At 45.0% G+C, this 10152-nt stretch overlaps 1 protein-coding gene and 1 pseudogene across 1 annotated transcript; both read left to right on the top strand.

The window, feature by feature from the left end:
* The first annotated feature begins 613 nt into the window (after positions 1 to 613).
* On the top strand, positions 614 to 4250 carry LOC119339760 (putative disease resistance protein RGA1). Its single transcript, XM_037611693.1, has 5 exons — positions 614 to 913; positions 1010 to 1553; positions 1606 to 2150; positions 3263 to 3413; positions 3892 to 4250. Exons 1-5 carry the CDS (start codon positions 614 to 616, stop codon positions 4248 to 4250), a joined length of 1899 nt encoding a protein of 632 aa, XP_037467590.1.
* Positions 4251 to 7735: 3485 nt separating this feature from the next.
* Positions 7736 to 9748, top strand: LOC119339759 (annotated as a pseudogene).
* Positions 9749 to 10152: the final 404 nt, after the last annotated feature.

Here is a 10152-nt window from a genome sequence, read left to right as displayed (position 1 = left end):
CTCATGGATTTATTTCTAATTTTTTCGGTGATGTTCGTTCAGTGGGAGGAGAAGTTCCCGTCAACTACGATGCGCATGTGGTGACTTCATCAATCTTAAGATGCTATGCCGACCTAGTCTCTCGAGGATGCTCTTAAGGATAGGGTGTGTGTGCGCGCATGTTCATAGGGGTGAGTATATATACTCGTGTATGTCAGCAACTTCGATTGTACCATATTAAAAAAAAATAGGCAAGAACAAAATTGGCCAGATCTGCTACCCACTCCGAGCTTATGAACATATATAAATATGGTTGGTTGAACCAACATCCAGTGGCCCTTTAGAGAGAGGAAGCGTCGTGGTCGTGTTCGTGTTCCTTAAAAATAATACTACTGGCTCTCCTTGCAATGCAAAGGCCATAATAATTCCTTTAAAAATGTTTCCTTTGTCAGTACCCGCATGAGCTGCAGCCTTCTGTTTTTCGAGATAAGAGATAGTAGAGCTTCAGCTGGTTCCAACCATTTCTTTTAACTACAGCCGGCGCGCTACTGAGTAAATCACTAATGATACAGGAGTACTCCGTGCGCCCACGCAATACTCTCATTCCATCGTTGACCACAAAGAAAATTGTGCCATGGCCCAAGCTGTCGTGCAAAATTCATGCAGGAAACTCAGATCCGCCATTGTAGACGAGGCAATAATGCGCCTGAACTTCACCGGCGATCTGGGGGAAATGCTGAAGCAGCTGGTGGCCATCGATGTGATGATACCAAACGTCGAGGACCGGGCGGAGGTTATTGACCCGGACGGAGAGATAAATTGGCGAAATTGGGATGAATGGCAAAAATGGCCGCCCAAGGTCGAGGCCACTGCCTACAGGGTCTGCCATATGTTGGAAGAGTTGCAAGAGATGGCAGTGCCAGCAGGAGAGAAGGTACGTCAATTCCTTGCGCCAGTCGGCTGGTATTTATTCACATATCTTGATTTTTCTTTGGTGGCTGAAAAATTGACAAGATTTTTATGCTGCTAGATGGCAAAGATGCTCAGCCGTCCTGAGGATGCAGTCGTTGGACCCAACAAGGAGGAGGTATTGGTCAATATGAAGGAGATTAAACGAGAGCTCATGATGTTGCGCCATGAATTGCGCCAGGAGAAGTTGCAGGAGTCAGTTCAGTTCGATGATGCAGCGGAGGGAAGAGCAATGCTCCAAGCACCAGCAGCTACTGGAAGGGAGGAAGACGTAGAAAAGATACTTGCTCGGCTATCTGCATGCAACTCTGGTGAAGGCCCCATCATCCTTCCCATCCTTGGGAAGCCCGGCGTCGGCAAGGCAACCGTGGCAACAATGGTGTTTGACAACGTCCGCTTCAAGTGCTATTCTCGGATATGGATCAATCACTCGGGTGAGCTTACATGGCTACAAAATAACATAATCTCTGAATTATCATTAGCCGCAAAAGAAGAGATGAACGGCCATGGTTCAGATTCAGATGATGAGATGGTCTATATAACAAAGCGCCTTCACAAGCTACTCAATGGCAAGAAGGTACTCATTGTTTTACATGAGCTAGAGCGTTATCACGAGCTAGGGCATGTGGAAGGCCTTGAAAGATATGTTCAGTGCAGAAGGCATGGACAGTACTCAGGTGATAGTAATAGCAACAGTAGGGGCAGATACAGTGCCCACGGAAAACTTTGGAGTTCAACCATACTGGGTACGTCCTCTGAGTGAGGAGATGTGCTGCAAAATTATCAAGCAAGGCGCAGTTCGTTCTCAAACAAATTCTGCACAAAAAGAAGATTTGGAGCAGATAACACCAAGGCTTGCAAAGCTCTGTGAGGGTCTGCCGCTGATAGCTCAATTATTTGGCAGCGTGCTACAATTCAAAGAATATGCAGAATGGCCTGAGATGCAGCATTGGCGTGCCTTTGTAACCGGCCCATTGCATCAAAGCTACAGAAGTATGCCACCGAATATGAGGTTATGCATTGCTTATTGTGTCTTTGTCTTGGACACAGAGCGCGCAATACTCAAAGAGGATCTGATTCACCAATGGATTGCTCTCGATCTCATTGAGCCGTCCGAGGTGTTCTCTGCATCACAGCTTGCTGAACAATATCTCAGGAGGCTGTTGGACATGTCACTCCTTCAAACTACAAGGTCATCTCGGGTAAGTTACTACCCACACACTACCCCTGTTCAAAATGTATATAACTGTGATGCGTGTGCATTCGACTATTTGAAACTTTGCTCACTAATAAATGAAATAAAAATATACTGAATTAATGGCTACATGAAAGTAATGCTGATTATATTTGTGTTGCAAATTCTTTCATGTTATGCACCTTTTTTTGTGATATTTTATATTATGCCAAAAAAATTGTTGTTGACGTCTACACATAGTGCCATCACTCAGTGATGTCATCCATGGCAGTTTTGACACCTGTCTAGTGACTTCTATTGTTGACGACTCTGCTCATCCCTCATGGTACCCAAAACGAGGGCATGATTCTAGGCTCTTTTATGATGTCCATGATCTGGTCTATGAAGAAGCATATCTCATTTACACCCAAAACGAAATTTATTTAAATGAGGTAATTGCACAAATACACAAATTTTGCGGCTGGGGTAACACAAAACCACAAGGACTTAGACAAAAAACGTAACTCTAGAACTAATCGATGACAACAAAAGAAAACCAAATCTATCCGTTAAACACAAATCTGGCGAGCGGGGCCCCACTAGTCATATACACAAAGTAGTTGAGAGCTAATTTTTAGCTTGAGCTCAGGCTAGAGCTTGGCTTGAGCTGAGCCGACTAGACATTAGCCTAGCCAAGCTGAGAACGCACTTAGATACATATTTTATTTTACAAAAATTATCCATATTTTAAAGGGAAACGTTTCCCTACGGCTCGCCGGCGGAAGCTTCGACCGGTTGCATCGACAGCGGGCGCAACCACGCGTCGAAACCACCCGAGACATCCTCCACGTATCCAGCTGGTCCCACATGAGACATCCTCCACGTACCCAGCTGGTCCCGGACGGACCTTATCTCTTGCGGACACTCTTTCTCTCCACCGCTCCTTTACTTCCTCTTTTTCTGCTCTCGCCATGGCGCACAACCCTGTCCCCTCGCTACTGCATGTGGAGCTCGCCTCCGTCAGGGGTCCGACCGCCTGCTGCCGCCAGACCTCTCTCCCCCACCGATGCGAGCTCTCTCCCCTTCCCCTACCCTCGAAGATCCCCTCTGGCTGCTGCATGTACAGAGGGTGAAACGCAGTCCTCACGGCCTGGAGGTTTGAGGCATGTGGCTGCTGGCGGCTCCGCCTCGCCGGAATGCCCTCAAGGCGTTGCTGCAAGCAGGGGCGCCGGTGGCTATGGGTTGCAACTTGCAACGATGAAGAAGTGCTCGCACCTTCTTTTACGCACAGGCAAGTACCGGTGCTTCAACCGGCCAGATTTTTGCTGGGACCGACAACGATTTTTGCTGGAACCGGTGTCTGAAATTGCTGGGGAACCCGTGCGGTGGTGATTTTTGCTGCGACATTCGTCGAACTTTGCTGGAACCAGTGTTTTGTTTTGTTGGAACTATCTTTTTTGTTTGCTACAATCGAACCAGTGGAGTCTCCTTGCTGAGTTTATTTTGCTGGAACCAATGTTTATTTTGGCTGGAACTAGCAATCTTTTCTGTTACAGTTTTTTTTTCTTTTGCTACAATCGAACCACTTGAAGTATTTTTTGCTGGAACCAGTGTTCAATTTTGTTGGAAATAGCAATCCTTTTTGTTACAAATCAGCCACCATAGTTCTCCCTACTGAGTTCTTTTTTGCTGGAACCGGTGTCTTATTTTGCTGGAACCTGGTAATGTTTTTGCATCAACCAACCACCGAGAATTTCTTGCTTCTATAGATCGGTTTTCAGTGGAAACAACGGTGCAAGTCGATGACCGCGGCCAGCTGGAGGCGGTTTATGCTGGGCTGCTGCAATCATGGCGCCCGCGCCGGATCCAATCGGTGTTAGAGCTGCATCCATGGTGGTCGCTCCCTTCGATTACTGGTGGCCATGATGCAATCCCGGTGGCCATGGGCGGGACCTCGCCGGAGCTCGTCGGGTACGGTGCTGTGCCAATGGGGGAGCGTGTGGATTTGCCTTCTCGCGAGCAGGAGCATGTGGATTTCCCTTCTCGCGAGCGGTGCGAGGGAAGAAGACACAGGTGGAGGGGCAAATCCAACGGGGGCACACAAATAGATCGGGTGGTTGTGCGCTGACCGGCCCAAACTTGGGCCGGTCGACCGGCGCCTATCACCCGCCTATTTTAAAGTGGTTGGGCTTAATTGGCTAAAAAAATCCTAGATTGAGCATCTAAAATGTTTTAAAATTGTTGTAAGTTTTTCAATTTTTTGAAACTTTGAATATTAGAACAAAATTTGGCCGAGTCTTACAAAAACTTTCCAAATTTTAAAATGGTTAGGCTAAGTTGGCTGAAAGTTTCCAGATTGATCATTTAAGATGTTTCGAATTACAAAAATTGAGATTTTCTTAAAATTTTGAAATCTTGGCCATGTCTATAGAAAATTGTCCAAACTAGCCCATTTTAAGATTTTGCATTTTTTAATTTGTAAGTTAGCTGAGGTTGACTCACTTAAGCTAACCTCTCAAGCCAAGCCTTTGTTATAGTAAATTAACAATAACATGGGACACACATATTACAATTCTCCTAAACTGACCAATATCAGTCGCATTGGAGCTGACGGATGCCCTGTGCCTGGCCATTTGACGGTCGTCGTGCCCTTCACATCTTACTCCCTCGAACACTTCCCCCTTTAGTCACTTCTTCCAACCCCACCCCGCGCCGTCTCATGCTCTTGTGTCGGCCACCCTCCAACGAGCTAGCTGTGCCATGGCCATCGCCTCCACCCCCCGCAGCCCCCTGCCGGGGAAAATTTGGACAGAAATAAAGCAGAGATAACCCAGGGACCTGGTGAGGCAGAATTATAGAATAAAGGAAACAATCAAATTATTCAGTATCGCAAAACCATGTAAATAACTTTAGGCTCCGCAGCCATGTGTTTTTCACCATGATTTGGTGCAACTTTTTATCCCAAAATGCTACAGACTTGCAACAGTCCCCATAGAAATCGATCAGTCAGCCATACTGCATACATATTTTACAGTGGCTTCAAAACCAATGAAAACGATCAAGTGGTAAAAACATTTGCTCACCACAAAGTACATGAGAACAGAGAAGCAAGCTCACTCCAATTATTCGTGGGAGAGATCTTGCGAAACACAATGAATCTGGACGGGAAGAGGAGGAGCTGATTCCGTACCTTATAGACGAGGCGGTCGAGGACGAATCGGGCGCAGAAGAAGCCGAGGGAGAAGGGCAGCGCATGGGGAGGACGAACACGGCATCCGGGCCGCGGTGCGTCGTCCCTGACCTCGACGGTGTTGGAATTTGCCCTCAGGAAAAACTGATAGCCAAAGGCCCTTGTGGTGCCCTTTGTTTTTCTTTTTTGTGTTTTTTTTCTCTCCACGATTCAATATTACATGACCCCAATACCCGCATATTTATACGCGTGATCTTGGACGACCAGCCAGTACAAACCGACTCAGCCTTTAGACTACTGATCCTAACCGGATATTACAACATGACATGCAAGTCACTGCTACTCCCTCCGTTCCTAAATAATTGTCTTTCTAGAGATTTCAACAAGTGACTACATACGAAGCAAAATGAGTGAGTCTACCCTCTAAAACATGTCTACATACATTCGTATGTTGTAGTCCATTTGAGATGGCTAGAAAGACAATTATTTAGGAACGGAGGGAGTAGTATACTAGTCCTAACCCGATACTACAACCCACGCCCTGTCACGCTAGCCCCGGCCCCGCAAGGAAGGATCTGACACTCCCACCGCTCGGGGACACACGTCAGCGCCAAGGCCCGGCCCTCCTCATCTCCGGCGTTTTTTGAGTGCCCATGGTCCACTAGTAGAAAAGAGGGCTTTGGTCCACCCCGGATTAGCCCATTAGTCCCGGTTCAGTCTAGAACCGGGACTAATGGGGGCATTAGTTTCGGTTCGTGCGCCCAGGGGCCACGTGGGCCATTTGTCCCGATTCGTCTGGATCTTTTAGTCCCGGTTGGTGCCACGAACCGGGACTAAAGGGTGCGATGCCCATTAGTCCCGGTTCGTGCCATGAACCGGTACTAATGGAGTTTGAGGCATTAGTACCGGTTCATGGCACGAACCGGTACTAAAGGTCCTATTTTCAAACACCTCCACACCCTCCCATCGCCTTTTCAGTTTTTAAAAAAGTAAAAGAAAATGATGAAAATGTCAAAAAAAATAAATTAAGTTTCCCATGTGATATGTGGTCTAGTTGTTGAAAAAATTTACAAATATGAATTTCGACTTTATTTGCAAAATCTCTCTAGAATTTAGTAAAACGGGCATAACTTTTGCATACTAACTCGGATTAAAAAGTTTTTATATGAAAAATCATCTACTCGAAAAGTTACATCCAAATTTAACCAGGGAAACCCCGTTAAACATTTTCAAAATCCTCAAAAACCTAACAGAAAAAAAAGTTACGGGGCTTTTAAAATCTAGAGTGGAAAAAATCGAAAAAATTTCAAGCTGTGGTCAAACAATGGTCAAACTAATTATTCTAGAATATTAGTGTTACTAAATAATTATTTCAGTTATTTTGAATTTTGGTCAAATCTGGTCAAACTATGGTCAAACTGTGGTCAAACTATGGTCAAACAATGGTCAAACTAATTATTCAAAATAACTATTGTTTTTTAAATAATTATTGTTTTTTAAAAACAATAGTTTCAGACTCAAACAGTGAAATGTGTCACTTCATGCTCAAGCAATCCTGAGGGTTAATAGGATTGACATCTTACTATTGTCAGGAAAACAACAAGTGCAGACTTGGAAACGAGGGAGAATAAAACCCGGAAGTTAAGCGTGCTCAGGCTGGGGGAGTGGGAGGATGGGTGACCGTTCGGGAAGTTAGATGATTAGGAATGATGAGTGGTGATTAGAGATTAGAGGATAAATTGAGCAGTGATGAGGGGTGGTGATTAGAGATTAGAGGTTAAAATAATTCAGAAATTTGAAAATAAAAAAAATTCCAAAAAAATCATAAAATTTCTTTTAGTCCCGGGACTAAAGGCCCTCACCAACCGGGACAATAGGCCTTTTTTCTACTAGTGGTCCCTGATGGTGCTGTCATCGGGCACTGCCAGCGAAACGGTCGGAGGGAGGAGGGGGAAAGGAGGAGGGCGTGGGGATATGGGTGCGCGACTGCCTTCGTGGGGAAGGAAGGAGGCGCGACGACCGACATCACAATAAATCGACAGAGTACCTCGCGAATCCCTCCTGCCCACATGACTACCGCGAGCGAAGCCCCTGCGTTTCGCTCCTGTTGGATGTATACTCCCTCTCTCCGGAATTACTTGTCGTATAAATGAATGTATCTAGATGTATTTTAGTTTTAGATACATCCATTTCTATCCATTTCCGTGACAAGTAATTCAGAACGAATGGAGTAGTACAATCTTTTCTTTTATTAGCTAGTATAGCTTCTGAGAAAATATATCTAATGCAGTTCAAACCATAATTTGTTGCAGACTAATGCAAAGGATGATACACGTACAATATCGTTCATTATTCACAGTGCAGTGCTTCAACTGATAAGAGAATACATACCCGACAGTTTGGGCAAGGTGCATGACGGGAAGATGGGTCGTAGCAGTGAGAGTAATTCATATGTAATGATCTTCAGTAGTGACGGCGACCAATGGAACATGGGAATCAGAGATAAGTTAAGGGCGCTGTGTTGCTTGGACTGTAGCCAACTGAAGCACGGTGATGCTTGGTTTTCATTTCCCAGGCACCTACGTGTCTTGGAATTACGCAAGAGCTCTGTTCCGAAGCTACCGGAGTCTATCTGTCTAACTGAGGCACCTGGGGTATCTTAAATTAACAGGCTGGTCTGGACTAGTTACTCTGCCGGACTCAGTTGGGGATCTAACAAATTTGCTGCATATTGATCTATCAGCCTGCTATAAACTAAAAGATCTCACAGGATCATTTGGGAAGCTAATAAATTTGCTGTATATCAGTCTATCAGGCTGCTCTGCACTTGAAAATCTGCCAGAATCATGCGGGAACCTAATAAAGTTGGTGAATATCAACTTATCAGGCTGCTCTGCACTAGAACATCTTCCAGAATCATTCGCGAAGCTAATAAAGTTGGTGCACATAAACTTATCAGGCTGCCTTGCACTAGTAAATCTGCCTGCATCCATTGGGAAGCTGACAGAACTGGAGCACCTCAACATATCAGACTCTCCTAAACTAGCAAATCTGCCAGGATCATTTGGGAAGCTGAAAAATTTGTTGCATATCAACGTTTCAGGTTGCTGTGGACTAGGAAATCTGCCAGGTTCATTCAGGGAGCTCACAAGTTTGGTTCACATCGACCTGTCAGGCTGCTATAGACTAGAAGAACTGCCACAATCATTCGGGCGGCTCACAAGTTTGGCACATGTTGACCTATCAGGCTGCTATGGACTAAAGGAATTGCCACAAACATTCGGGAACCTCATAAGTTTGGCGCATATCAGCTTATCAGGTTGCACTGGACTAGCAACTCTTCCAGGATCCTTTGGGAATCTGCAAAATTTGTTGTATCTTGATCTATCACGCTGCTATGGATTGTCAAAGCTGCCAGAATCATTTGGAAAGCTAAAAAAATTGGTTCATCTGGATTTATCATTCTGGTCTTGTTTTGAAGTGATACAGACAGCATTGGATGGCCTTACCAACCTTCAGCATTTGAACCTGTCAAACCCTTGTTGTTGTCATGCCCAGTACCCCCGTCTCGAAGAAGTGAAGCAAGTTCTTGGCCAGCTCATCAGACTAAAGCATCTAAACCTATCCATGTTTCTGAATCCTATATTTTGCAATCAGACAGAAGAGGAGAATCTTAAATGCATTAAATTTATCAGCGGCTTCTCCAGACTGAATTATCTGAACTTATCTCATAGCATATTTCTTTGTGATCTACCTGAAAATCTAAAGGGTCTCAGAAGTCTAGATACATTGGACCTCTCAGGCTGCATTAGGCTCAAGAAAGTACCTGAATGGATGACTCGAATGCCTTCTCTGAAATCAGTATTTCTGAGTGCCATGGAAAGTTATCAGTTTGTGATTGGGACTGACAATGTCATCAACAATTACGGTCAGCTATTGGATGTAAGATGTAAGGAGTTGGAGATAACTTGTCTCAATAATATGAAGTCTGTGGAGGAAGCACAGAGAATAAGATTGGCAGAGAAACACAATCTTCAGAAGTTGAAGCTTAGTTGGAGTGTGGGCTCTCAAGGAACCATGGAAGACAATGTTTTGGTACAAGAACTAGTGCCACCGCACAGTCTACAGCACCTGGAGCTACATGGTTATAGTAGCACATGCTTCCCATCCTGGTTAACACCGAGCAGAATATCATGTGGCCTCCATAGCTTAACCATCAAGAACTGCAACAATCTAGTCTTCTCACCGGAGATTGTTGGGGGCCTATCCTCCCTCCAGAAACTATGTTTCTCTCACTGCGACTGGATGGCCATGCTACCAGGACACTTGGGTGGCCTGAGCTCTCTCCGGGAACTGCAGATCGAGTCCTGCAGTCAGTTCCAGCGTTTGCCATACAGCCTGAAACAACACACCTCCCTTCAGTCACTGCATTTTAGTGACTGTGAGAGTATGAGAAATCTTCCAGAATGGCTAGGAACTCTCACATCTCTCCAGCAGCTTGCCATCGAGAGATGCAGAAACATTGGTTCTTTGCCCAATAGCATTGGAAATCTCACCGGTCTACAGAAGCTTGTCGTCAAGATATGCACATCTATTGGTTCTTTGCCCCCGAGCATAGGTGAACTCACCAACCTCAAGGATCTGCATATTCTGAACTGTCCAAGTTTGAAGAACTGGTGTCAAGGAGATGAAGGCAAGAAACTTCTCAGTCACATCCAGCCACAATTTGAGTATGTACCATATATTTTTTTCCTACATGTCATTTTCAATATATTACCTTTCATCACCGTGTATCGCTGATCTCAAGTCATTGTGGCTAACCAAAGTGTCCACCTTGTTA

This window comes from Triticum dicoccoides, chromosome 7B, assembly GCF_002162155.2.
Source record: "Triticum dicoccoides isolate Atlit2015 ecotype Zavitan chromosome 7B, WEW_v2.0, whole genome shotgun sequence".
Taxonomy (NCBI): domain Eukaryota; kingdom Viridiplantae; phylum Streptophyta; class Magnoliopsida; order Poales; family Poaceae; genus Triticum; species Triticum dicoccoides.
The sequence above is the reverse complement of the archived record's forward strand: the minus strand, read 5'-3'. Positions and strand labels throughout refer to the sequence as shown.

Excerpts from the sequence above, each read along its gene's own strand:
- LOC119339760 (XM_037611693.1), top strand. The coding sequence starts at position 614 with ATGGCCCAAGCTGTCGTGCAAAATTCATGCAGGAAACTCAGATCCGCC. Across the intron at positions 914-1,009 it reads CAGTGCCAGCAGGAGAGAAG|ATGGCAAAGATGCTCAGCCG; the intron begins GTACGTCAATTC and ends TTATGCTGCTAG. Across the intron at positions 3,414-3,891 it reads GCACCTTCTTTTACGCACAG|ATCGGTTTTCAGTGGAAACA; the intron begins GCAAGTACCGGT and ends TTGCTTCTATAG.